The 27,218-nt window shown below is 33.0% G+C and overlaps 5 protein-coding genes and 1 pseudogene across 9 annotated transcripts; 2 read left to right on the forward strand and 4 right to left on the reverse strand.

Annotated features, from left to right (window-relative positions):
• Positions 1 to 612: 612 nt before the first annotated feature.
• On the reverse strand, positions 613 to 3,020 carry LOC100794378 (zinc finger Ran-binding domain-containing protein 2). 3 transcript variants are annotated; one of them, XM_006600691.4, is made up of 4 exons: positions 2,469 to 3,020; positions 1,721 to 2,057; positions 977 to 1,047; positions 613 to 865 (listed from the first exon to the last, which is right to left on the reverse strand). In XM_006600691.4, exons 2-4 carry the CDS (start codon positions 2,035 to 2,037, stop codon positions 852 to 854), a joined length of 402 nt encoding a protein of 133 aa, XP_006600754.1. In that variant the 5' UTR covers positions 2,038 to 2,057; positions 2,469 to 3,020; the 3' UTR covers positions 613 to 851. The 3 variants fall into 3 exon arrangements, with proteins under 3 accessions (XP_006600754.1, XP_006600753.1, XP_003550831.1); XM_006600690.4 differs by having other exon boundaries at positions 1,721 to 2,136; XM_003550783.5 differs by having other exon boundaries at positions 1,721 to 2,041; positions 2,469 to 3,016.
• Positions 3,021 to 9,711: 6,691 nt separating this feature from the next.
• Positions 9,712 to 11,696, forward strand: LOC100794904 (ranBP2-type zinc finger protein At1g67325). Its single transcript, XM_006600692.3, has 4 exons — positions 9,712 to 9,897; positions 10,281 to 10,583; positions 11,138 to 11,208; positions 11,349 to 11,696. The coding sequence occupies exons 2-4, from the start codon at positions 10,285 to 10,287 to the stop codon at positions 11,351 to 11,353; spliced, it is 375 nt and encodes a 124-aa protein (XP_006600755.1). The 5' UTR covers positions 9,712 to 9,897; positions 10,281 to 10,284; the 3' UTR covers positions 11,354 to 11,696.
• A 283-nt stretch (positions 11,697 to 11,979) lies between these two features.
• On the forward strand, positions 11,980 to 14,580 carry LOC100795437 (pentatricopeptide repeat-containing protein At1g08070, chloroplastic-like; annotated as a pseudogene). The gene is made up of 2 exons (XR_419066.4): positions 11,980 to 12,062; positions 12,397 to 14,580. The product of XR_419066.4 is annotated as a pentatricopeptide repeat-containing protein At1g08070, chloroplastic-like (transcript).
• LOC100820292 (early nodulin-93-like) lies at positions 14,574 to 15,643 on the reverse strand. The gene is made up of 4 exons (NM_001253073.2): positions 15,459 to 15,643; positions 15,211 to 15,272; positions 14,968 to 15,043; positions 14,574 to 14,870 (listed from the first exon to the last, which is right to left on the reverse strand). The coding sequence occupies exons 1-4, from the start codon at positions 15,553 to 15,555 to the stop codon at positions 14,782 to 14,784; spliced, it is 324 nt and encodes a 107-aa protein (NP_001240002.1). The 5' UTR covers positions 15,556 to 15,643; the 3' UTR covers positions 14,574 to 14,781.
• A 3,132-nt stretch (positions 15,644 to 18,775) lies between these two features.
• LOC100775384 (early nodulin-93) lies at positions 18,776 to 20,690 on the reverse strand. Of its 2 annotated transcripts, XM_014769423.3 has the most exons (4): positions 19,632 to 20,690; positions 19,387 to 19,446; positions 19,144 to 19,220; positions 18,776 to 19,033 (listed from the first exon to the last, which is right to left on the reverse strand). In XM_014769423.3, the coding sequence occupies exons 1-4, from the start codon at positions 19,632 to 19,634 to the stop codon at positions 18,808 to 18,810; spliced, it is 366 nt and encodes a 121-aa protein (XP_014624909.1). In that variant the 5' UTR covers positions 19,635 to 20,690; the 3' UTR covers positions 18,776 to 18,807. The 2 variants fall into 2 exon arrangements, with proteins under 2 accessions (XP_014624909.1, XP_040867098.1); XM_041011164.1 differs by lacking the exon at positions 19,632 to 20,690 and having other exon boundaries at positions 19,387 to 19,602.
• A 138-nt stretch (positions 20,691 to 20,828) lies between these two features.
• Positions 20,829 to 21,820, reverse strand: LOC100306683 (uncharacterized). The gene is made up of 4 exons (NM_001251756.2): positions 21,638 to 21,820; positions 21,447 to 21,508; positions 21,207 to 21,282; positions 20,829 to 21,109 (listed from the first exon to the last, which is right to left on the reverse strand). The coding sequence occupies exons 1-4, from the start codon at positions 21,732 to 21,734 to the stop codon at positions 21,021 to 21,023; spliced, it is 324 nt and encodes a 107-aa protein (NP_001238685.1). The 5' UTR covers positions 21,735 to 21,820; the 3' UTR covers positions 20,829 to 21,020.
• Positions 21,821 to 27,218: the final 5,398 nt, after the last annotated feature.

The raw sequence follows: 27,218 nt of genomic DNA on the forward strand, positions 1-27,218 counted from the left end.
AGTGAAGATTACAAAAAGATAATGAAGCACCAAACATGATTTGAAATTTAGAATTCCTTCCCAATTTTAGAGGTCAATAAGTAACCAAAACACTACTACTCATGCCCCAGCAACAAATTAATTAGTAAAAAATAATTATGTTTGATTAATTGTTTGGAATTCTGTTGTAACATACTAACATCTATGTTTTTATATGGTGCATTAGATTCTTGCATGTTTAATTATTTCCTTGCTCAGAGCTTATATGCTTAATCGTGATTGGAGATTAGGCTGGATTTTGAAGTAAACTTCCCTCATTAGTGTTGATGAGTCTATTGCTCACGGTGATCCTTGACTTTGGTCTGAGTTCTCTGCCTGATCTATGAATTATGAAAAACATTCTTTGGACCACACAAACAGTTGCAACTCAATAAAATAGATGTTCCCCTCCAGCACACAATGTCTCCCTCTCGCCTTTTAACTTTCTTTCACACAGCATGTGTGACAAATACAGAAGCAAGTAGTCATGAACACTTGCATTTGAATTGGAGAATTGGTGAAGCTAACAAGAGAAAATTTTGGGGGGAAAGGGTTACATAGGGTCTTAAAGCTTAATTATCTCAGTAACGAATATGGAAAATAAAATATATGGATTTCATAACCTTCTTGTCAGTACATCTAGCAATAAACAATTACAGCCGGATATCCATATTACTTCCTAATGAAAAAAACATTGCTATGATTCTAACAGAGGCCTTCATCCATGATTTATCTAGAACTTGACATAGGAAAAGCAAGATAGAAAATGTTAGGAAAAGAAAGACGCCAAGGGAGAAATCAGTGATATTGCGGGTCTTGTGAAATTTCTTGTTTCAGTCTGCACCACCTGAAACAGAAGTAGTAATAAATGTGTCATTGGATTAAATAGCATATTTTAGAAACATCTTGACCATATTTTTCAAAAAGAACAGATGAAACAACACTAAACTTTTCTCACCATAATCCCTTGGCATTTTGCATATATAGCATTCTGTCCTGCTGGCATAGTTATGCACTCCACATCCATGTCTGTTACATTGAATTAGGAAGAAATTAATTTGGATACAAGTATTTGTATCTTAGTTCATTTTTTTTTGGGTTGAGTGTCATAAAATAAATTGAACTCTTTTATATTGGCTTCCATCCGTACTTTAATTATTGACATGGTCCTAATTCTCCATCTCAACTTTTTCTATTGGCTTTGGCCTAAAAAAATTCTGCACCTTTTTTTCTTATCGTGTCACTATACATGCCTATGTGCAAGACTGAGAATAATCCTCTTTCTCTGGAGGAAGAAAAGAGTTAGTACTATCAATATATGAAAATGCAGCTTTTGTGTGTACAACAGTTACATGTTATTAAATTACATTGTTCAGATTTTATGATAGTTAGATGGTTTGTCTAACTTAAGTCGAGTAAAAATGAGATTAAACAATCTCATGGTAGATGATTGGTGCAATTAAGAAATTGTACCAACTATCTTCAAATACATAAAGACAATTGCACCAATCATCTACTGTGGGGTTAACCTGGTTTTTACTTGGACTAGTTGGACATGTAGATGACATGTAGTTGGTGTTTGTAGACACAATTAATGCAGGCTCTTTATTGAACTGAAGCAGCTGAAAATGTGATGATAATGTAGGATAAAATAGAGACACTATTATGAGTACTGAAAATATGATGATAATGTGAAAAAGACCTTGGGCAAAGCCAGTCTCCAGTCTTCCATCCTGGGGGGAAAGTGTCAGATCCATATCCTCCAGAGTTGTTGCCATATCCTGAAGAGTAATCATCTTTCATTGAGCCACATCTGAAGCAGTTTGATCGACTTGCGAAGTTGTGAGCTCCACAGTTGCAAAACCAGTCCCCTGCTAAAGCTTCAGTCCTGTTGTATCTGTAGGTTGAAGGGTCAGGACCCCCATACTTGGGGTATCCACAACTCTGGCATGCTTCCCTCTTCTTGAAATTTATATGCTCGCAAACACCACACATCCAATCTCCTCCAGACCAGCTCATTTTCCTGATCAATATCCACACTTGAATTTTTGAATTATAAGAATTTTTGGTTCCATCAATTCTCGGTGCAACCAGATAAGGACTATATGTGCATGTAGCCTAGTTACACAGTAATGAGAAATATTATTAGTCCTTGTTTTATGCATTATGAGTTATGACTTATGACCCTAACTTCTATTAAAGGCATGCAATTTTTTATCCATATATAGGTTATTTGCACAAAGAACTACTGTCTTGGGTGATAGAATACTCTGTCAAGATGGCATAGCAATCTTGTCAAGTTTTCTACTCTACTCAATATTAATCTATTCATAGGAGTTGAACCATGAGGTTCCACTGCACTGCATTAACAAAGAAAGATTGCACATAACATCCGCCTATAAGAAATCATTTAAGACGCGAATGACAAGCACGGAAACAAGGAAACTTACCTTTCAAGAAGAATTAAGAATACTAGAAGAAGTGTCACACGAGTAATGATTTGCTATAAAAGTATGTAGTTTTAGAATAGCTTGTGAGTCAAGATGGTGAGTGTGTTGTTGCTTGTGTTGTGAGGCTATATATACTGGTTTTAAGTCCTATTGTGGGGGACATGACATGAATGCCTGTTTTCTTCCCTGGTAATCTAGAAATGGTTTTCCTCATACGGGAATCTAAAAGAAGAATTTACTGGAAGACGTGGATTAAAATTTGTAATGCCTTCTCTTGTTATTCTTAGAAAATGGTGGATAATATTAGTGCATGCATTATGCATACACGTTTTTTTTCTTCTTTTTTTCTTTTTTCTATCTAGTCTTTTGGCCCATCTTTACGTGATTCCTATGCATTATTGAGAAGAACATATCCAAGGTAAGCAAAGGCTATATGAGGGGAAGGTTGTTATGTGGTAGGCTGCAAATCTACTATAGAATCCTATATCCCCTTAACCCCACCTACAATATGAGCTCATCCAACCCAAGTCGCATTTATCTGATCCATGCATAATAAGACTCTGCACACATCCAACTTGTAATTTGTGAATAAGCCTTCACAGGGTAGGCTTATGCAGTGCTGTGCTGGACAGTGTCTGCGCAGTTAAAAGGGGGAGTAGTGAGAGTGAAAATATTAAGGGGAATTGATTCCAACCTCATGCACATCCATTTCCATGTTCTTTCCTTTGTTTCAATTCCTTTAGGACAATAATTGAAATGCCATTCGAAGATTCATATCCAATGCCAACTAATACTTTGTTTTCCTTCTTTACATACAACTATACAAAACACATGTATTAATTTTACCGAGACATGAACTGATGACTTTTTATACACTTTAGCGATTTTTTTCACTGGTGCTGCGCTCAATACCATTATTGTTTTTATCCATATAAATTAAAGATAGAATCATGAGATTTACAATGATTCAGGTATCTTGCTTAAATTGAAATAGACTCCCTTAACTCTCTTCCCATTAGTTAAGCCTAAGCAATTACATCTAAATTCTCTTTCATCCTATTTTTTTATCTGGCTGTATTTCTTTTCTTTTTCTATATTACTATTAATTTTTTATTGTAAAAGAAAGTCCTAAGAAATACTTGGGGAAAAGTATGCGGCGGCTCGACGCAGGAAAAAATCGACACGTGAGGTGAACCTACTTATCTAGGTTCCAAAAAAGTGCTACAGCGGAATCAAAGTCTTTTCAACCTTTAAACTAAAATTTACATTCGAGTGGTAGGAAATGGATCCACAGTGATTAGATTTTATAACCATAAATTTTAAATATATAATTGATATTTTTTTGTCTATCTCTTTTTTTTCTCACATTACATCATAATCAAATAAATTACTTATTTTTTTATTTTCATTTCTTTCTCAAGTAGTAAATAATTCTAAATTGTCCAAGAAATATTTTTTTTTATATTTATTCATGTATTTTCTTTTCTTTCTTATTTTCATTGCATTTTCTTTTCATTTATTTCTTTAATCATTTTTAATCATATTCCTTTCATATCTATCACTTTCTGAAGATGAAGAGAACTTAAGTAAAAGAGGAAAATAAATCTATACCACTTTCTCTTTTTATTTCTTTCTATTTCTCTTTTCTCTTCGTCCCAAAATGAAATAGATTATCATATTTTTTCAAATAGCATAAATATTAATAATAAAAAAAAAACTTAGAAGATCAAATATTACAAGTTCCTTCATTTTTCATGACGTTAAATCGTTAATCATGTATATTAGTTGGTATACTTTTGCTTATCTCTACACTTAATAATTTGACATGATGCACGCACTATCTTTCTGCATTTTCTTACACACATCTCTTTGGTTACTTCACTCTATGTCGCTAGGTCTCTATCTTTATTCCTCCAAAATATCTGAAAAAAGCTATTTCAACAAGAATAAATGAATACTTATTAAACTCATATGTAAGATTTGTATATCACACAGATTCTATTTTTTTTTTAAATTTCATTTCCTCATTTTTTTCAGTTTCTCTCAACCATTTGTTCAACGAGTCATGTATTTCCCGCCGGGAGAAATGATATTTGCATATCATATAACCTTTCATGAAGTGAGTTTATTTTAAAGTGTACAAATAAAACAAGTATAATAATGCATTTGTAATGAAATGAAAGATATAAACACTTTTTCTATTACCAAGACGTGGGTGTGAAATATTTATTAATTTTGGTCATAACTAATTTTTGTTGAGAAATTTAGTTAATCACTTTTAGTGATTCTCTCTTCTTAATTTTTTTTCATTCACAAAACTTAAATTCGATACATTATTTAAATGAATTAAATTTAGTATCACACAAACCAATAACTTTTTTTTAGATATAAACACTTTTATTTGTGCATTTAAAAATAGTCATTTAAACTATTTTACCTTGCATATAATATAAACGGGGATAATTAATTTACCAATTCCTTGGGCTTAAATTTATGGATTGTTTAGGTAAAAGGTAGTAGTTATAAAAAAAAAAGGTTAAAGGTAGTGGAAAAAGGGGAGAGATTTCAGTAATAATAAAAAAAGATTAGAGGTAAATTAAAGAAGATATTTTGGTTCTCTTTTTTTCTTCTTCTAAATTTCTGAATAAAATAAAAGTGATTAAATATTTCCACTCTCTAATTTTAACCAAGCAAAAATTAAATTTTCCTTGTCTTCCTTCCATTATTTAAAAACTAAGTAAAAGGACTCAAATGTTTTTTTTTTTCTTAATTCTTTCCTGAAGTAGTCATTACATATGATTATTTACGTGAATACGTAAAGTAAATGATACGAATGATTTGGGTTTAACAAGTTATTTCAATTTAAATTTTAGTTTAATTAAGTAGGTAATTACATAAAATATTTGAAACAATGAAAAGATTTTACTTCTCCAGTTCTGGTGGCTTGGCTGACATGGCTTAAATGGTGGAATCCACCGTGGCCTCAATGCTAATGCTGGGTTCGATAAGGAGGAATCCTAATCGCTAATTTTCTCTGGACAAGATGAATATTCTGCATGCATTTGACATCAAATAAAACCTTAGACTGACAGTTCATATCACCACTCCACTCTCAACGTGTGAAAACTTTTCTCAAAAGGGGGCCATACCATGCCCTCTCTCTATTCAATAATACTTGGAGAATCCAAAATATAGCCGTTGCTTTTTAGATTTTGAACAATATCAGCATCGCCACAAATTTAGCATAATCAGCGTGTTTACGCCAATCTAAACCTTAAAATAGTCATCTTTATGTTTACGGAAACGGAGATAATAGGCTACTTGGCAACTGAAAGAAATTTTAACAAGTCACATCTAAGACTATTAAAAATGATATGCGTCACACCAGGATGAATATATCGTTTTCATGAAAACCTACAAAATATTGCGGTCAGAGATAAATATACCAAATCATACAAATAATAAAGTAAGAATATGAATATTGTTTTTAAACGAGGAAGTTAAACTAATGGGGTGGGGGTTGATTAACGTCCACCCAAAATGAAATAGATTGCGAAAGAAGAAGAAAAAAACAGACATGAGAAAGTTGAAAGAAAAATATAAAAGATGGATTAAAAATAAGATAGAAGAGAAAGTGGGTGAATATTCATAATTTTTGCTTTAAATACGAAGATACAAAAATCATAAAAGCTAGTACATGAACAGCTAAACTTTCATAAGTTTAAATCAAGAAAATGATGCTGAAAATTGATGATTTCATTCAATTTTTTTTTTATCAGGCAGAAAGCTATAGAAAAAGGAAAAAAGAGACTAACTCCTCTCAAAGACTACCCCTATGGCACCATCTAACAGAGTAGAATTTAAAGCAGGAGAACTGGTATCTAAAACAACTAAAGATACATTGCTAGAGGCACCTAGCTAATTAGCTAAAAAAATCTGCATTTTGGTTTCCCTCCCGCAAGGTATGTTGAAAGGAGAGTTCCATTGCCCGTCCCTAAACTCCTGAATGAGGTTGATGATTGGAGCAAAAGGATGCCGCGCTGAAACACCCTCAGAAATTAACTTGATTTCATTCAATTTAAAAATAAACTTTGAATCTCTACTTAATTAAATCCATTTTCATTCAAATTAAGATTGATCGAATCTTCAAAAAGTATTCAAGACTTATTTATTTAATCCCTTGATTTGATTTGAGCTCTTCAAAAGTAATTAATCCCTTAGTTTTCAAAAAGAGATCAAGGAATTAAAATAGAAGTTAAACTCAAAAAGCGACCACGCATTTGATTACTTCCGTTCCTACATATCAACATGGATCATCTTATACAAAATTAAAATATGATCATATGTTTAAATATGCTATATCTCTTAATTTATTGGACATGAGACCCATTCCGAATTGAATCAAGGACCTTATCTTTAGATGGAATGTCATGCAATAATTTTTTTTTTAATTGATACATTAACCTAAAGTTAGTCAAAAGGAGGCCCAAGTCATTAAAGCAAGTTTCAAGAGTATTTTTTTTAAACCGTGAAATTCATTTTTAAAAAATTTCTTGAAAGCTCTTGCAATTAGTTATGAGATGAGTAGTTATCATGGACTACAAAGGGCTTTTTATGATAAAATATTAGGTAGTTTGTGACCACTAAGTAATTATAGTTCCAATAAATTTTAAGATAATAAATATTTATGTTTTTCAATTTATCGAAAAGAATTAAAAATACTTAATTAATTATATGTATCATGTACAAATTAGTAAGGATAACAGTGATCATAAATCACTAAATAATCTCTTCTATTATTATGAGCGAATTGAACTAATACTATAGAAATCAAGGCTTTTTTGATGAGACAACATTATGTAGTCTGAGTCCATTACATGGCCATGGTCTCCCAACCAATTTGAAGGAGGTATACTAATGTTTTCAATTTACTAAAAAGAATCAATAATACTCCTTCCAGTCCATTATTTAAGAAACAAGTTTTATTGTAATTTACACTAAAATTTATTTCTTATAAAAATAACTGTAAAAGTAATACTTAATTATGTATCATCTACAAATAAGTAGGAATAATGATTCTAAACCTCATAATTTTTTTTTTCTATATATTAGCGCATTGGTCTAATAAAAATCTAATTTGTACCATAGAGGATAATAGTGATTTTAGTCCCTTCACCCAAATGTCGATAGAGATTCCCCTTACCTGACTAACAAATTACAGATTTACAGGTCACATGATAATTCACTTTATTATGCATTCTTAATTTCTTATTATCATACACACTTATCACATGTGTGATCTTCTTTTAAAATACTCGTTTTGATGGTGTTTGGGAAAACGACATTTGGAAATAAGGACCAAAACAACATTTTTTTTCCTTCAAATTACATGGACCAGTAGTAAAAAAAATAAAATTACATGGACTGATTAAAATGCTAAAACTGTTGTGTGTACCCGAGTTATGAGAGTAGTGCATACGTAAAATGGGGTGATATATACAATATAATTGATATTCAAAAAGTAACGCGAAGGCCAAGGTTACCTTAATCCCAGGCTTTTCAGCATGTAACCAACACAAACGAAAGCCAACTCTTCATTGTTCCCTCATTTTTATCTCTCTGTGTTATACTCTCATCTTGTGTACCTAATAGGAACCAGCAGCACCCCTCTTCTGCATTTTTTCCACCCTTCTCCATGCCTGTTTCAATGTTTCGTCTTTCTCCATGCCTGTTTCATTCAGCAGCAAGCCTCTACCTTTTTAGTGCTAATCTTTTTAGCTTAATTTATTTTTTTGTCCCTTCTTCCTGCTTGTTTTGCTGGATTTTTTTGTTTGATTCCCTTGTTTTCACGTGATTAATGCTTCCTTATGATTAATTCATGCTTCCCCTGCATGCCCCTGCACTTAACATAGAAGATGCCATATTTGACCAAGGGAGCAGCAATTCATGACCAGTTTTTTTGTCTTTTTGTCCCTTCTTTCATTTTTCTTTTAATTTGGCAAAAATAAATAAACTAGAAAAAGGATGTAAAATGAACACTAGAATAGAATAAAGATGAATGTGGATAAAGAAAATGTTGAACAAATATCTATCACATAACAACTACCCCTCGCAACATTGCCTCGCTAGGATATGCTCCTCTCAATAATGCATAGGAATCACGTAAAGATAGGCAAAAGACTAGATAGACAAAACGTGTATCCATGCACTATTATTACCCTTTTTCTCCACTTTTCACTAATAACAATAGTCTCAAGATTGATTACACATACATGATACAATGTTATTGGATTTAGCAACCAATATTTCATAAATGTTGTTTATCATGAGAATTTTTTAATATTCTTTTAGTGTTTTCCATCTTACTCTTTTTACAAGGTTAAAAACTATGTATTTTATTCTCCTCATCAATGCCTCTAGTTCTCTTCTCTATACTAGTTCAAATCACTTTAATTGATTTGTTTTATCATATTTGCTTTGATAGATGTCATAACAATATCTTTTTATGTATAATCATAATGTATTATATTTTTGTTCAGCATGGTGTACTTACTAATTACAAATGACCATTGATGTGTTTCTTTTACTTCAATCACTGAACTTGTATCTTGTGTTCATTAAATATTTCTCCATATTTTTTTTATTAATCCTAAATACTTAAACATAGAAATATATGGTATGACATTTTCTTTCATTTTTACCATTGAGTTTTTTTATCTTATTTCTAAAATTGCAATGCACTTGTTTGATCTTACTACAACTCAAGTGAAAACCCTTTGATTCCAATGTTTGTCTCCAAGTTTAGAGATAACCTATTTCCTTGATTCCTCAACTAGAATTGTATCATTTGATGATTATCTTTTGTACCTTTTCCATCTACTCGATCCAATAAAAGATAAATAACTTTAGTTGTAAACCTTCTTAACATAATTCAAATTGATTCTCCATAATCCTAATCTTTTTTCTTTTTTTTGCTGAGTCTCCATAATCCTAATCTATTCTCTTATGCTTAATTATATTTTTTCAATAATTTATAATGTGGGTCATAAATTTTATCTCTGTGCAGTTTACACAGCTTTGAATATCTCCTTTGTTCTTATACAAAGGAAGTAAAAGTGCCTCTCTCTACTCATGCCATTGAAAAAGGTTACTTACCTTTCCAACCCTTTGTAAAAATATATTACAATAGAAGCAGTACAGACTTTTATATACCCCTTCCATTAATTTCTACTTTTAGAGATCACCGGGGAACGAAGAGACATTCGTGCCCCCACAATGGGTCTTACAAATAGTATATATAAAGTCACACAACACAAGCAACCGACTCACCATCTTGATTAGCAAGCTAGCTATTCTAAAACTACTACTATTATAGCAACAACAAATCATTACTGGCGTGATACTTCTACTGTTTCATAATTCTTAAAAGGTAAATTTCCTGTTTTTATGCTTGTCATTCGCATCTTAAATAATTTCTTGTACGTGAATGTTATGTGTAATCTTTGTTAATGCTGTGTGTTGGAACCTCATGATAGTAGCAAGTATAGTAGAAAAATTGACAAGATTGCTAATTTGCTATGCTATCATGACAGAGTATTCAATCACCTAAGACAGTAGCTCCTTATGCAAATAGGCTATCTATGGATAAACAATTGCATGCCTTTAGTAGGGTCATAACTCATAATGCATAAAACAAGGATTAATAATAGGCTACATGCACTGATGCACATATAGTCCTTATTTGGTTGCACTGAGAATTGATAGAACCAAAAATTCCTATAACTTATAACTTCAAGTGTGGATATTGATCAGGAAAATGAGCTGGTCTGGAGGAGATTGGATGTGTGGTGTTTGTGAACACATAAATTTCAAGAAGAGGGAAGCATGCCAGAGTTGTGGATACCCCAAGTATGGTGGCCATGACCCTTCAACCTACAGATACAACAAGACTGAAGCATTAGCAGGGGACTGGTTCTGCAACTGTGGAGCTCACAACTATGCCAGTAGATCAAGCTGCTATAGATGTGGTGCAATCAAAGACTATTACTCTTCTGGAGAATATGGATCTGACACTTTCCCCCCTGGATGGAAGAATGGAGACTGGCTTTGCCCAAGGTCCTTTTCACATTATCATCACATTTTCAGTACTCAAAATAGTATCTCTTTCTTACCCTAAATTATTTATCATTGGAAAAAGTTTAATGGACAGCCCAAGTCCCTATGTACCACTTAGAAAAAGAGAAAAAAAAAATGTAAGTATGATAGGGTTTATGATGCGATAGGAAGAGAGATATAGATAAATGAGAGATGTTGATGATGTGTTTAAAATAATGAGATGATTGTATATCATTGTTCTTTATCATCACATTATCAGCTGCCTCACTCCAATGAAGTGAGCCTGCATTTAATTTGAGACTAGAAACACTGACTGCTTGTCACCTACTTACATGTCAAACTATCATAAAATGTGAGCAACGTAATCTAATAACATGAGAGAATTAGGACCATGCCAGTAAATACAGTACCGATGTTGGCCAACATGAAAGAATTCAGTTAATTTTGTTGCACACAAGAAAAAAATATGAAATATGATACAAATGCTTGTATCCTAATTAATTTCTTCCTGATTCAAGTATTTCACCTTATTTTTCCTTTTACTTATGTAACAGAATCGGCTGTGGAGTACATAATTATGCTAGCAGGACAGAATGCTTCAAATGCAAAGTGCCAAGGGATTTAGGTGAGAAAGTTTAACTTTTGACGTTTCAACAGTTCTTTGTTGAAAGTATTGTCTAGATGTTCATTTTTTTTATATAAAAAAAATACTACTACTATTTAACCTCAATTCCAATGATATTTGTTCTGTTTCTGGTGGTGCAGACTGAGAAGAAATTTCAGAAGGCCTGGAATGTCAATCATTTCCCCCAACATCTTTCTTCTCCAAACAACATTCCATCTTACTTTCTCTACGTCAAGCTCTAGATAAATCGTGGATCAAGGCCCTCTGTAATATAGTCATACCATTGCTTTTTCATTTGAAAGGAATAAGGATATTATTGCTTCTAATCGTGGATCAACATCTTTCCATATTTATTACTGAGATAATTAAGCTTTAGAACCTACTTTACTTTAACCCTACCCCCAAACATTCCCTTGTTAGCTTTCACTACCACTATTTTCTTTTTATAGATGTTAGCTTCCACTAGTTTTTACACACACACAAATGAAATGATACAAGTCTTTTTGGCTTAAGAAAGTATAATTTAAATCAAATCTATAAAAATCTATATCTTTTTTGAAAAAAAAAACAAAATAATTTATATCAGTATTAAGTGAATAAAGAGTTCTAAAATCTTAGTGATAACAATGGATCCACAAAAAGTGAATTAAGAACTTAAAATGGATTCTACAACTGAAGGTGCCGATATGTTTTATCAAAACTGAAATATGAAATCGCATACTATATTTGTTCTGATGTAATCTATCAATCAAAGGGTAAGACTTAAGAGTAATGGCAGACATTGCCTTCGTTGATGCTTCTCGCCGTGGCGTCATGGCGCTGATTTTAAAAGTTAAAAAGTGGAATTGTCACTTGTTTCTGGGTATCTAGCTACTATAGTCAACTACTAACAAAGGTACTGATATACAATGCTAGTATGCTACAGTTAATTAATTAGAGATTCGACGAGCATCGCATAAGCATAATGAAAATAACTTTGAAAAGAACCAATGAAGGTTGGTCACTATAGTAGAATATGAAAAAGTTGAGAACTAAAAATTCGTTTTTTTTAAAGCCCACTTAAAACTTAATTAATCTTTAAAAAAGTATAATTCTCTTATTTCTCTCTTAGTGTGTTTATTTCTAAAAATAGTTTGACATTCATGTTCTAAAAATCTAAAGTGATAGTAGTACCAAAAATAAATAAAGTATTATCGGTGGCGAGCAGCAATTAGCAACAAAAGAAAACGATGGCGGTGTCGTGTCTTTCCACTTTCATCTGAATCTCCTAGCGAAATGCCCCGACATCCCCATCCTGAAACAAATCCACTCCCTCATCATCAACACCCTCTTCGCCCAGAGCAAGCTCATCGAATTCTGCGCCCATTCTTCCTCGGACCTCTCCTACGTCCTCTCTCTCTTCCACTCCATCCAACACCAACACCCACACCCCCAACATCTTCATCTGGAACACCCTCATTCGCGCCCACTCCGGCCTCTACCCCAATTCCCCCACCTTCCCTTCCCTCTTCAAGTCCTGCGCCAAATCCAAAGCCGCCCATGAAGCCAAACAGCTTCACGCACATGCCCTCAAGCTCGCCCTTCACTGTCATCCACACGTCCACACTTTGATCGTTCACATGTATTCCCAAGTTGGGGAGTTACGGGATGCGTGCTTGATGTTTGATAAAATTACTCTGAGAGTCGCCGTGTCTTTCACTGCTATTATTACTGGGTATGTCTCCGAGGGCCACGCGGATGACGCTCGACGCCTTTTCGACGAAATTCCCGCCAAGGATGTGGTTTCATGGATGCCATGATTGCTGGGTATGTCCAAAGTGGTCGCTTTGAGGAAGCCCTGGCTTGCTTTACACGCATGCGGGAGGCTGACGTGTCGCCGAATCAGAGCACGATGCTGAGTGTTCTTTCCGCTTGTGGCCATTTGGGGTCGCTTGAGATGGGGAAATGGATCTTTTCTTGGGTTAGAGATCGCGGGCTTGGTAAGAATCTTCAGCTTGTTAATGCACTCGTTGATTTGTATTCCAAGTGTGGTGAAATTGACACCACGCGTGAGTTGTTTGATGGGATTGAGGAAAAAGATATGATTTTGTAGAATACTATGATTGGTGGTTATTGCTACTTGAGTTTGTACGAGGAAGCCTTGGTGCTGTTTGAGCTCATGATTAGAGAAAAAAACGTAAAGCCCAATGATGTAACGTTCTTGGGCGTTCTTCCGGCTTGTGCTTCCCTTGGTGCTCTTGACCTTGGCAAGTGGGTTCATGCTTATATAGATAAAAACTTGAAAGGCACGGATAATGTGAATAATGTTTCTCTTTGGACTAGTATCATCGACATGTATGCAAAGTGTGGCTGTGTTGAGGTCGCGGAACAAGTGTTTAGAAGCATTGGTTCTTAAAGTTTGGCTTCTTGGAATGCCATGATATCAGAGCTAGCTATGAATGGACATGCAGAGAGGGCTCTTGGCCTTTTCAAAGAAATGATCAATGAGGGGTTCCAGCCCGACGATATCACGTTTGTTGGAGTATTGTCTGCTTGTACTCAAGCTGGTTTGGTGGATCTTGGACACAGATATTTCAGTTCAATGAACAAGGATTACGGGATATCACCAAAATTGCAACACTATGGTTGCATGATAGATCTTCTGGCTAGAAGTGGAAAGTTTGATGAAGCAAAGGTTTTGATGGGAAATATGGAAATGGAGCCGGATGGAGCTATTTGGGGTTCTCTGCTTAATGCTCGTAGGGTTCATGGACAGGTTGAATTCGGTGAATATGTTGCAGAACGTCTCTTTGAATTGGAGCCAGAAAATTCCGGGGCTTTCGTGCTTTTGTCAAACATATATGCAGGAGCTGGCAGATGGGATGATGTAGCAAGGATAAGAACTAAGTTAAATGACAAAGGAATGAAGAAAGTTCCTGGTTGCACCTCTATATAGATTGATGGTATTGTGCATGAGTTCCTTGTTGGTGATAAGTTCCACCCGCAGAGTGAAAATATTTTTAGATTGCTGGATGAGGTAGATAGGCTTTTGGAGGAGACTGGGTTTGTGCCTGATACTTCTGAGGTACTCTATGATATGGATGAGGAGTGGAAGGAAGGGGCTTTGAATCAACACAGCGAGAAGTTGGCTATTGCTTTCGGTTTGATAAGCACAAAGCCGGGGACTACAATTAGGATCGTGAAGAATCTTCGTGTTTGTCCAAATTGCCATTCGGCTACTAAGTTAATATCCAAGATCTTCAATAGGGAAATAATTGCAAGAGATAGAAACCGTTTTCACCATTTCAAAGACGGGTTTTGCTCATGCAATGACTGCTGGTGAAACTTTATGTATATGTTCAATGGTATATAACACATGCACTTCTGTAGAAAGAAAGGTGAATAACTTGCATTCATGTAATTAACTGATAGATTGGTATATATATGTGGTCTCTCACTTTTGAAACCCAAAGCCTTCTACTATATTATTATAAATACATTTACATATATGATAACTTCCAATATTGGGTCATAATGCTAAGATATCCCAATGTAGTGCAGCCGAATGCAACATTCAAATTATCCATTTGGAATTCATGCATTGGTGGGTGGGTTGAAGGAGTTCTTTCTTGCAGTTGCCAAAACGGTCTTGTCAGCTACTATGAAATATGCAGCTCCTGCCACTGTTAGCATAATATTGTAGTTAGATGACTAATTCGAACAATGATTGTAATGATTATATATTAGGAGATAATGGCAGCACTATGGATGAGTAATTACCTGTGGAAATTATGAGAGCTTGCGCAGTGTGATTGAGATTGGCTTTTGCCCAAGGTAGCATCCTTACACTAGCCAGCTGCATATGATCAAGTATTATTCCAGTTAGTTTTTTTACAGAAAATCTCTATTGGAATATTAAGAAGTGGTTATTTCAAATGTAAATCGATCCTGATTCTTGAGAACTTTATGTCCAAAATAATTGAATGAACCAAAGAAAATTGAACAGGTGGAAAGAGTACTTACAGTTGGAATGGCAGTTGCAATAGTAGCAACAACTGCAGCCTTGGCTCCTGCCATCACACCCTCTGTTTACACACAGATGAAAAATGTAAATTAAAACCAAACGAAATTCAGATATCGTGAAATTTACAAATCTCATAATGAACATAATTCTGAACCACATATACGGTCGAAAACTTATCAGTCCAGACATGAAATAAGAAGGAAAGGAAAACATAATGCTTTTACACTCGGAGAAAAGCATACATTACCATGGGAACAGCGCTTGGCCATGGCCAACTTTTGATCCAGAGAAGCCAAGGTACTCCTCTCAAAAGAAGAATTAGCAGCGACATTTCTTTTGGCCATCTTAAAAAAATGATTGAGCAAAAAAAAAAAACAGCTAAGAATTGAAGAAATGTTAGTAAACAGATGAACAACTGAAGTAGGTTTGGATGAAGAGTTGCTGAAGTTGCTGGCATATTTATACTGAGATTGGACGAAGAAAATAAATCATTAATTTAGGTGGCCCTGTCTGTGGCAGGGGAGGAGTTTGATGGTTTGAACTGAAATCCACCGTCTCAGACAGCTGTTTTCACTTGGGTTTCTGTTTCAGTCGGTTGATGCTTTTACTGTTCCCTAAATACTACTACTTTATTTTTCATAAGATAAGATTGTTAATGAAAACAGTTTTATCCAAATTCGTGCACGTGAAGGATTCTGGTACCTGAAAATGCCAACGTGGCCCTATCCTATTAAATGCAGGAAGTAAACATTGTACTTAGTCTACTACTTACGTTATCCACTGATTCCGGTCGAGTGACAAAAAAATCCATAAAATAAATTGATATTCTGTCTTTTTATCCCTGATCCTGTATATATGTTTACTTTGCCGCATTCTAGTACGATAAAGAAAAGTTGCACGTCAGGAGCATATCGTGTTGAAGGAAAATTACGTTTGGAAGGAAAATTACGTTGTTTAGTTATAGCAATTACAGTTTATTGTATTTGGTTGTCTAGGAACAAGCTAATTTTTGAAGATGATCAATTTTCTGTAATAGAGGTTATTAGCAAGATTAAATTTCTTATGTATAGACAAACGCACATGTTACATTTATTTTAACATCTTGATATAGGTCTTCTTGTATTAGAGAGATTTTTGATTTTCTTTAACTGCGGGGTATGCCCCGTTTATTATTGTATCATTTTGGGTTTAATATAATTTACATTTTTTCCCAAAAAAAAAGAAAAGTTCCTTTTCGCAAGGTATTTTATTTTTTTTAATGCATTACTAAATATTTAATTAGGGGTAAATCCATATTAGGTGTTTATGGAAAATTTGATTGTCTTGACTACAGCAATTATAGTTTACTGCATCTGAATTTCTAAGAACAAGTTAATTTTTGAAGATTATCAAATTTTTATAATAGAGGTTATTAGTAAGATTAAATTTCTTATATACAAACAAGCGCAACTGCAATTGTTTTAACATCTTGATATAAGCCTTATTATATTAGGAAGACTTTTGATTTTCTCTAACCGCGGGGTATGCCCCGTTTATTGTTGTATCATTTTGAGTTTAATATAATTTACATTTTTCTTAAAAAAAAAAGTTTTTTTTTTGGCAACGGCAACTGTAGAAGCTGGTTGTTTTGACCGAAGATGACCAAAAACCATTGGCATTGCATTGATCCCAACAACCAGATATTTAAACCAAACATAAAAGAGTAGAAAGGAAGCATTAGTTTTCATAAAATTGGTCTAAATTATCACAATATAGAATTTTTCATAATTTAGATCAATTTTCATTTTATTCATAAGCAAGTTTTATTTAATTTTTCATAAATTAAAAAATTAAACTACATGCTATATAGAAATTAAACATAGTAATAATTTTTCGGTTGGGTTAGCACTTAGGCCCGTTGGATCTTTCTGAGAGCAATGCAACACATGTCCAACTCAACACGTGCTATAGTGCTGGCAATCGCACTCACAGAAAGAGTGTCTGTACGACATTGTTTGGTATACTTATTATTTTTGGCCGTAGTGGGTGACCTCTCTAGACTCTAGCCAATCGCAGAGTTGATCGTCCACTTCTTGGCTAACCTTGAGAGTTGAGACAGTTGCTCTCTCTTCTGCTATTTCCGCATTTAAGTTGGACACTTTGACTAGATGTTGATATGTCCTTGTGAAATATATATGATGTATTTTAAAGATATTAAAAGAAAAATATGACTACATATGGACAACATAAAATCATTTAATTAGTATAAAATTACTATTAATATAACTTTATATATATATATATATATATATATATATATATATATATAATGGTCTATAATTGAATGATAATGTGAAAAATTTATTGAAATAATATTAGTAAGCATTGTTTTATACCAAAGCATTTGTAAGGATTATATATTATTTAATAAGTCATCTCTATATGCCTGAAAATGCATGAGTAATCAAAATAATATTAATTTTGTGTTGTGAAATTCAATCATTGAAAAGATAAATATTATGAAGATTTATATCAATAAATCATAAACAATTAAATACTGAATCTTAATATCACATTTTAATTTAAAATTTTAAGACTCAACTTTATGAGTCATTTTCTCACTTATATGATGTTTAACATTTTTATTTCTATCCGATGTGAAAATTACTTTATACTTGTACTCCAAGAATCTCCTCCTAGATATAAGTTTCTTTTACATGATAGTCTTCCTCTTGAACGGAAATCATTTTTACTTTATAAGTATCTAGTGATGATTCTTAGATTATTGCTCTCTTTCTTAGTTAATATTTAAAATTATGAAATTGCTTAAATAATTTTAAAAATATTGAATAATTATCACTTTAGTCTCTTGATGTATTTAAAGATTAATTGAAATAGTTTTTTTTATAAAAAAAAAAAACACGTGGAGGACTACATGCCATCATTCCTACTACTTTCAAGTCTACTTAGTTTATTTTTTACTTTAGGAACTGATTAAGAGTGAGAGTAACACTTCAAAGATGAAATTGTTGGTTACAATAATCATGCCATCTTTTTTTACATAGAAATCATTATGTGTTTGATTTTCATTTCTTTTGTCAAAATTTCAATTTGTTTATAAATTATTTTGTCTAAAATAAATTAAACTGAAAATATACATTTAACATATAAAAATAATATGTTCGATGAGAAATATGGAAAAGAAGCTATTTGGGGTGTTCTCTGCTTAATGTTTGTAGGATTCATGGATAGTTTGAGTTGCGTGAATACGTTGCAGAACACCTCTTTTTATTAGAGGAGAAAATGCAGGAGCTGGCAGATTGATGATGTTGTGCATGAGTTCCTTGTTGGTGATAATTTCCACCCAGAATGAAAATATTCATAGGATGCTGGATGAGCTAATATCCAAGATCTTCAATAGGGAGATAATCGCAAGAGATAGAAATCTTTTACACCATTTCTCAAAGATGGGTTTTGTTCATGCAATGACTGCTGGTGAAACTTTATCTGTTTGTTCAATGGAATACATGATATATACGCACTTTGTGTAGAAGAAAGATGAACGATTTGCATTCATGTAATTAGCTGATAATTGGTACACATGTATGTGCTCTCTCTCAGTATAGAAATGAAAACCCCTCCTTTATTATAAATACATACATATACATATGTGATGAGTTCCATGGTTGGGTTAATGCTAACATAGCCCAACGTAGTGCAGCCGAACCCAGCATCCAAGTTATCCATTTGGAATTCATGCATTGGAGGGTGGGTTGAAGGAGTTCTTTCTTGCAGTTGCCAAAACGGTCTTGTGAGCTACTATAAAATATGCTGCTCCCGCCACTGTTTACACAATATGGTAGTTAGATGACTAATTAGAAAAATGATAGTAATATGGTTAATTATGAGAAGATCATGCATGGCAGCACTATATATGGATGAGTCATATTTACCTGTGGAAAATTATGAGAGCTTGAGCAGTGTGATTGAGATTGGCTCTTGCCCTAGGTAACATCCTTACACTAGCCAGCTGCATATGAAGCACAATTAATTCAAGGTAGTTATTTTCAAAAATCTCTGTTTGAATATTAAGAGGAGGTTATTTTAAATGTAAACTGGTCATGATTCATGAGAACTTTATGTCCAAAGTAATTGAATGCAACAAAGAAAATTGAATAGGTGGAAGGAGTACTTACAGTTGGTATGGTAGTGGCAATAGTAGCAACAACAGTTGCCTTGGCTCCTGCCATCACCCTCTGTTTTCATACAAATGAAAAATGTAAATTAAAACCATGTAACTTTCAGATAGTTTACAAACTCATCAATGCCCATAAAATGCTGAACCATATACACACACGGTCCAAAACATATCAGTCCAGGCATAAAATAAGGGAAAGAAAACAGAATATTGCATTAACACTCTCAAAGTATACTACATTACCATGAGAGCAGCGCTTGGCCATGGCCAACTTTAGATCCAGGGAAGCCAAGCTAGTCCTTTCAAAGAAGAATTAGAACCAACATTTCTCTTAGCCATCTTAAAAAAAATTGATTGAACAAAAGCTAAGAATGGAAGAAATGTTAGTAATAAAGAGATGAATAACTGAAGTAGCTTTGGATGAAGAGTTGCTGCTGAAGTTGCTGGCATATTTATACTGAGATTTGGTGAAGAAAAGAAATCATTGATTTAAAATCATATTGCCAAAAAAGAGAAGGGTGGCCCCGCAGGGGGGAGTTCGATGGTTTCAACTAAAATCCACCGTCTCCAACAGTTGTTTTCACTTTGGTTTCTCATTTACTCTACTTTATAGTATTTCATAATGTGATGTAAATGAAATTAATTTTCTTGGTTGGTCATGTTTTCACGTAATTAGTGCTTCCTTATATATGCATATTTAATTCATGCTTTCCCTGCATGCCCCTGCTCTGTACTTAGCATAGAAGAAGCCATATTTCACCACGCAGCAGCAATTCCTGACCTGATTTATTGTCTTATTGTCCCTTCGATCTTTCATTTTCATAAAAATAAAATAATTTGGAAAAATAAATAAAATGAATACACGAGAAAAGGAAATAGAAAGAACAGCAGAATATATTGTCTTACAAGTCATAGCCTTACTATCCATGGATAGGTTCCTCTCAATAATGTATAGGAATCACGTAAAGATGGACAAAAGGATAAATATGTGTGTGTTTGTGTAAACGACAAAGGAATGAAGAGAAAGTTACTCGTTGCACCTCTATAAAGATTGATAGTGTGTCGTGCATGGCTTCCTTGTTGATGATTAGTTCCATGATCCACAGATGGAAAATATTTATAGAATTCTGGATGAGGTAGATATATACTAGCTAATCTCTTGGAGGAGACTGTGTTTGTGCCTCATACTTTTGAGGAGCGGAAGGAAGGAGCTTTGATTCAACGCGGTGATAAGTTGGCTATTGCTTTTGGTTTGATAAGCACAAAGCCGGTGACTACATTAATTATGATCGTGAAGAACCTACTTCGTCTTTGTGGAAATTTCCATCTGGCATCCAAACTAATATCCAAGATCTTGAATAGGGAGATAATTACACTTGCGTAGAAGAAAGGTGAATGATTTGCATTCATATAATAATTGCACTTGTGTAGAAGAAATTAAGGTGAATGATTTGCATTCATATAATTAACTGATAATTAGTACATATGTTCCATCTCACTATTGAAATGCAAACTCTTCATTATTATCAATACATAATTACATTTACATATATGATAAGTTCGATGATCGGGTTTATGCCAAGATAATCCAAGGTGAAGCTGAATCCAGCATCCAAGTTATCTATTTGGAATTCATGCTTTGGAGGGTCGGTTGAAGGAGTTCTTTCTTGCAGTTGCCAAGACAGTCTTGTCAGCTACAATGAAATATGCTGCTCCCGCCACTGATGACAAAATGTTATAGTCAGATGACTAATTCGAACAATGATATGGCTTTGAGGAGATCATGGAAGCACTATGGATTGGATGAGTAATATTTACCTGTGGAAATTATGAGAGCTTGAGCAGTGTGATTGAGATTTGCTCTTGCCCAAGGTAGCATCCTTACACTAGCCAGCTGCTTATGATCAAAGCATAATTCCAGTTAGTTATTTATAAAAATAAAAATTTCTATTTGAATATTAAGAAGTGGAAGGTTAATCTAATCGTAAATTGATCGTGATTCATGATTCATGGGAACTTTATGTAAAAAATAATTGAGTAGGTGGAAGGATTACTTACAGTTGGAATGGCAGTGGCAATAGTAGCAGCAACAGCTGCCTTGGCTCCTGCCATCGCACCCTCTGTTTACACACAAATAAAAAATGTAAATTGAAACCATGTAATTCAGATATCGAGAAATTTGCAAACTCATTAATGACCATAATTCTGAACCATATAGAATGCTTTTACACTCTCAAAGTATACATTACCATGAGAGCAGCGCTTGGCCATGGCCAACTTTTGATCCAGAGAAGCCAAGCTAGTACTCTCAAAAGAAGAATTAGCAGCAACACTTCTCTTGGCCATCTTCAAAAATTTGATGGGACAAACAAAAGCTAAGAATGGAAGAAATGTTAGTAATAAAGAGATGAATAACTGAAGTAGCTTTGGATGAAGAGTTGCTGAAGTTGCTGGCGTATTTATACTGAGATTTGGTGAAGAAAATAAATCATTAACTTAAAATAATTTTCCCAAAAAAGAGAAGGGTGGGCCCTTTGCAGGGTAGAGTTTGATGGTTTCAACTAAAATCCACCGTCTGAGACAGTTGTTTTCACTTTGGTTTCTCATTTACTCTACTTTATAGTATTTCATAATGTGATGTGATGGGAATGAAATTAGTTTTACCCAAATTCGTGCATGTGACGGATTTTGGTACCTGGGAATGCCATGCCAATGTGTCCACTCGTTTGACATAAAAAACCAATAAAAAAAAATACAGTAATAATATTCTGTGGCCTTTTTCCCCTGATTCTGAATCTCTCTTTGTTTACTTGCTTCATTTTAGTAAGATGAAAGAAAAGTTACTTTATCTTTTTTCCGCAATGGGAACAGTAGAAGCTGGTGGTTTAGACTTTTTAGAGTTTGGCCCAAAGAGGGGCCAAAACAAAACCATGGGCATTGATCCCAATAACCAAACATTAAAGAAAATAGAAAGGAAGCATTAGTAGAGGTGTCAATACCATGGATTAAAGGGGGTGGGTTAGCACTTAGCACCATATGCTACGTTGATTAGATTTCAACACGTTCTATAATGCAGGCAATCGCACTCAAAGAAACAGTGACATGTTCGGTAAAGTTGAGCGCTCTCTCTTCTTCTGCATTTAACTTTGATTCTGTCAAGCAGAAACATCATTATTCTCTCTACATGGCATCCTCTCTTTCCAGTGTTCTAATATATACCTGAAAATGCATATGAAAAATTCCACAACCAAGCCATCTTTTGTACACAGAAATCACTAATACATGTTTGATTTTCATTTTTTTCCTTCAAATTTTCAATTGATCATAAATTAGTTTATACCTAAAATAAATTATACTGAATCTATCTATCTGTATTGTATACAAAGCAATCTTGCTCAATGGGTGTAGTTCTAATCAATCAGTCTTATTATAGTCTGTTGAAAGGATCAAAACTCATTGGAATATCTTAAGATTCCTCCGATGAGCCAGAGAATTTAATTTCAATTCTTACCAAATAAAAATAAAAATACAAAGCAATCACTTTCTAATTTCTATAGTCTCTATTTACCATGTGTTAACATATCAACGCATTTGAAATTCTACATATTGCCTTCTTCCTATTATTTGTATCTCCATTAAATTATTAATTAAAATCATTTCAATAATTACGCAACCGTTTATTTAAAATGAAAGAATAATTAAATCAATGACTGATATTAACTCAAAATTTAATGGACGGTTAATTCTATATAGTCAATTAAAATGGGAATAATCAAAACACAGTTAAATATATAATTTCAATACCATTCAATCGTTTCACCTATCATGAATATTAGACATTATATATTAAAATACCATTTAACCAATATATTTAATAAATTAATTGAAAAACAACATTTACAAAAAAAATAAAATTCTCTAACACATCAAAGAGCGAAAAAATATTTCAAAATGGAGAAGGGAGGTGGGGGAATGTGTTTGAACGAAAGAAGAAAACCTATATTTAATGTTTTTTTTTCTACATAAATATTAATTATTAATTTTTTTTTGTTAGACAAAGATTCAAATTCAAAATTTTTCTCTTTCCTTAATTTTTTACCATTAAATTAGTTTTATATCTTCTAACTTATAGGACTAATTCTGAGTAAAATCTAAAACAAATTTTAAACGAAATTAAATTTTATACTTTAAATATATTAGATCTTTTTACTAACATAAGTGATTTTTTTTATTATGTTAGACATTTTTCACTTTATAAATACTAATAACATATAATTTTTTTGCTTTATGTATAATGGTAAGATTGATTAAATGTTTTAACAACCATTGAATTACCAGTAACAAACTTATGAACAGATGAGATTGTGTGATGAAAAAACAGAAGAGAAGGATACTTGACCAGGTAAAACTTTATATATATATATATATATATTATAGTAAATAGATATATAGATTATTTTATTTTTTTAGTCTCTTCGGGGTATTACATGGTTACTGAATAATGACGAGTGTATTATATTTAAAGCGACAATATATGCAACAACACTAATTTGTGGAGATGAAGATGTAGTCTTCAATCATGTACAAGGCACATGCACTTCTACAGTCTTTTAATATTTTAATGCTCAACGAGAAACCTAAAGATGTTAAACGTAGAACTTAAAACCAAATTAAACTAAGAACCAATAAATAGACGTGACCGATAATATCAAATAAGATAGTAATTTTTTTAGCCAACAACTGCAACAGGAAGCTATCCCGTAGCTGTGTGTGACCCATCATAATTAGGAACTAATCGTGAAGGAAATTTAAGTTCTAGTTTTGTTTGGGCTTCTATTATCACTTCTATTACCAAAGAAAAGATCAATTGTCTCTTGGACTCTGACACAGTCTCAACTTCCCAGCACCAGAGAGAACACTATATAGCAGTAGCTAGCACCACCATGCCAGTCTCCAACTGTCGTTTCAATTAAGAGAATATTGTAAATGTAAAATGACTATTTCTTTGATTATAAAAATGTCCTTACTAAAAGTTAGAATGTATTGAATTAATTTAAATATTTAGGTGAGATGGTATTATTAAATAAAAAATAATTCTTTTTTATTTTTTTAAACTAATAAAGCTTTTGTGACAAGTTGAAAATTTCAACGAGACTTTATAATATAAAACAAGGCAATTAGAAATTAATCTTGTCTTACGGTCTTACCTTAATAAATTAAACTTGGAATTAATTATTAGTATAAAGTAAGGTGAGTTAGTAAGCAAACTTATACATTATTAGAATAACAAATTAGTTTTCAAATAAAATAAAATGAAAGGAGACTTGTTAGATTGTTTAAAATTGATGGTTTTTATGCACAATTGTTATTGGGATTATTTTTTTATCTATAGAAGAGCTCTTAATCATATTTGAAAAAGCAAATAACATCTTTTGAAAGAAGAAAAGTCATTAATATACTTATTCGTTTTTTGGAGGAAAGCACACCACACCGGCCATTTTATAAAGGCCGGGAGTCTTGTGTGAAGGGAGCATCTAAGTCTAGGGAAACAGCGAGAAATCTAAGTGTAAGATATCACTTTAGTAGTGAAGAGTTTCTTGTGAAGTGTTTAAGTGTTTATGATTGCTCTTAAATAACAAGATGTTCAGATTTGTAGAGTACAATACTTTGGAAGAGAAATACTATTTGTACAACAAAATTTACAATAAAAAAATATATGAGATGCAAATAATGATGAGATAGAGAGAAAAAAATATAATATAAATTTATGTACAAAATGTTGTACAAATATTACGACTCTATTTAAAAAAGCTTTCTCAAAATTTTTGTTGCGATAACAAATACTCTGCTGAAGCATTTTTGTAAATGTGGACAAGTATCAAACATAATATTGTATATCATTTTCTTTGTAATGTAGTTTGTGTTTGTGTTTCCACTTTCCACCATTAATCGTAAAGTTTTCCCAAACATACATTGACTACATCTCAACTTCATTGAACTCTAACAAAAGAGAAAGTTTAATTAAACAAGTTTTTTGTTAATTGCTGCTACTAACACGAAAGAATTTTTCTATATTCCCTCCCTAGGGTCATAGGTAAGGAACGTTAAACGGGCACGTAGAAATTCACGTGGCCAAATTAATTGAATAACCACCGTTATTCTATCTACCAATGATTCATGAAGCACTAGGTTGAAACCTATGTACGTAACCTAACATTAAATTAAATAGAAAAAAAAAATACTTGGGTTAGTTAATATTCAACGTCCGCGTCATTGCCCATATCTTTATTCTGCGTTGAAAGCCGAAAACAAAGTTGGAGATTTTAGAACAACGGAAGAAATCGTGTATGCCTGTAGAAATATGTTATTATACATCGATTATTCAGTAAGCATATAGAAAGAAGTTAAGAAAATTGCAAAAGCATTACCTCTTTTTTCTTTTTTACATTAGTTGTTTAATGGCCGCTGTAGACCAACGATGTAAAATGCTATTTTTATAGTAGCACAGTATGTTACTTACTTTGGATCTCCACAGAAATTTGCAGTAAGCCAGTAACTATGCTCAAACGAGATTAATATTAGAAAATGTGACTTCAAAAGTTTTTATTTTGCGCATCTTTCTCATATTTTTAGTGGATTATATACAAACACATGCACAAACCCTTTGTATATGTTTTTATCCTTTTTATATATATAAAAAAATCCCCTGTACACTTTAACTGTTTGTCATCAATCATGCATTCAAGTTGTGAAATTAGTGTTTCAACGGATTGGGCGACTATTTTAATAATTAGCTTTATAGAGTTTAAATTAACTCCTAATCTTTTTCTTAAAAGCATGTTACCTTTAGTACCACACTTAATTAATGATTACGCATTTTAATTGGTTTTGTGTAAGATAAGCGAACACCCCTCAAATTAAACATAGAAAGCATTAGATAATCTCCATTGAAACTGACTAAAGTCTCATTCTAATCTTAATTGTAGTTGAGAATTCAAGTTAAATTTTTTCAATGCTTACGTCACCAAATTGTATATGCTTCAGTTTTGCAGGGGGGAAAACAAGGAAAATTTTCAGTGCGTTGATATATATACGTTAGAAAAGTGAAGGTGAAACTAGCTTGGGAGAGAGATCGCAACTAACGAGGGAGATCCAACGAAGAAAAAGAACTATCAAATCATACTAGTTTGGTTGGATTGCTATAATGGCTCCAACATAGTTAAGCTTTTTCACATAACACATCTGATGGACATTTATGGCATGATTACTTTTTTCCCCCTCTTATTATTTTGGTGAAAGTTGAGTTTTTTTGTTCTGTGCTGAAGGGTACCAATGTGCGTGTGTAACTTGGGGGGTCTGTATCTGCTAAGAGACATGTCATCTCTGAGAGTACGGTGTATCAGTCCACAATTTTATCAATGAAAACAGGGTTTATTTAGTCATTTTCTATACAGGTTTCTCACATCTTAATTATATATTTATTAATTCTAATATTTATTCATAAAATTAATATATCCAATAAAATTTTCACAAACAAAGAAGCTCATAAAAACTATGGTGTAAACCAATTCACTGTGGAATTATTTTAATTTAACAGTGGTCTCAACTCTCGAATAAAATGCAGTCAAGTTAAATAGTTAAAGGGTACTTATCACTGTATTATCCAATTCGAGTAAGATTAGGACATTGTAATGTTCATAATTTTTTTATAAAAAAAAATCATAACAAGTCTCATGATAAGGAAAAAATGAAATTGGCAGCCAAACCTTCATTCTACATTACTACCGTTAATCAACAACCTTCAAAGCCACGAGATTCAACCTCAGCAAT

This window comes from Glycine max, chromosome 17, assembly GCF_000004515.6.
Source record: "Glycine max cultivar Williams 82 chromosome 17, Glycine_max_v4.0, whole genome shotgun sequence".
Classification (NCBI taxonomy): Eukaryota; Viridiplantae; Streptophyta; class Magnoliopsida; order Fabales; family Fabaceae; genus Glycine; species Glycine max.

Excerpts from the sequence above, each read along its gene's own strand:
- LOC100794378 (XM_006600691.4), bottom strand. The coding sequence starts at position 2,037 with ATGAGCTGGTCTGGAGGAGATTGGATGTGTGGTGTTTGCGAGCATATA. Across the intron at positions 1,048-1,720 it reads GGAGACTGGCTTTGCCCAAG|ACATGGATGTGGAGTGCATA; the intron begins GTCTTTTTCACA and ends TCAATGTAACAG.
- LOC100306683 (NM_001251756.2), bottom strand. The coding sequence starts at position 21,734 with ATGGCCAAGAGAAGTGTTGCTGCTAATTCTTCTTTTGAGAGTACTAGC. Across the intron at positions 21,509-21,637 it reads GGCCAAGCGCTGCTCTCATG|AGGGTGCGATGGCAGGAGCC; the intron begins GTAATGTATACT and ends GTGTGTAAACAG. Across the intron at positions 21,110-21,206 it reads AGCTCTCATAATTTCCACAG|TGGCGGGAGCAGCATATTTC; the intron begins GTAAATATTACT and ends TTTTGTCATCAG.
- LOC100775384 (XM_014769423.3), bottom strand. Across the intron at positions 19,221-19,386 it reads TTGCCACTACCATACCAACT|CTGGCTAGTGTAAGGATGTT; the intron begins GTAAGTACTCCT and ends CTTCATATGCAG. Across the intron at positions 19,034-19,143 it reads GCTCTCATAATTTTCCACAG|TGGCGGGAGCAGCATATTTT; the intron begins GTAAATATGACT and ends TTGTGTAAACAG.
- LOC100794904 (XM_006600692.3), top strand. The coding sequence starts at position 10,285 with ATGAGCTGGTCTGGAGGAGATTGGATGTGTGGTGTTTGTGAACACATA. Across the intron at positions 10,584-11,137 it reads GGAGACTGGCTTTGCCCAAG|AATCGGCTGTGGAGTACATA; the intron begins GTCCTTTTCACA and ends CTTATGTAACAG.
- LOC100820292 (NM_001253073.2), bottom strand. The coding sequence starts at position 15,555 with ATGGCCAAAAGAAATGTCGCTGCTAATTCTTCTTTTGAGAGGAGTACC. Across the intron at positions 15,273-15,458 it reads GGCCAAGCGCTGTTCCCATG|AGGGTGTGATGGCAGGAGCC; the intron begins GTAATGTATGCT and ends GTGTGTAAACAG. Across the intron at positions 15,044-15,210 it reads TTGCAACTGCCATTCCAACT|CTGGCTAGTGTAAGGATGCT; the intron begins GTAAGTACTCTT and ends GATCATATGCAG.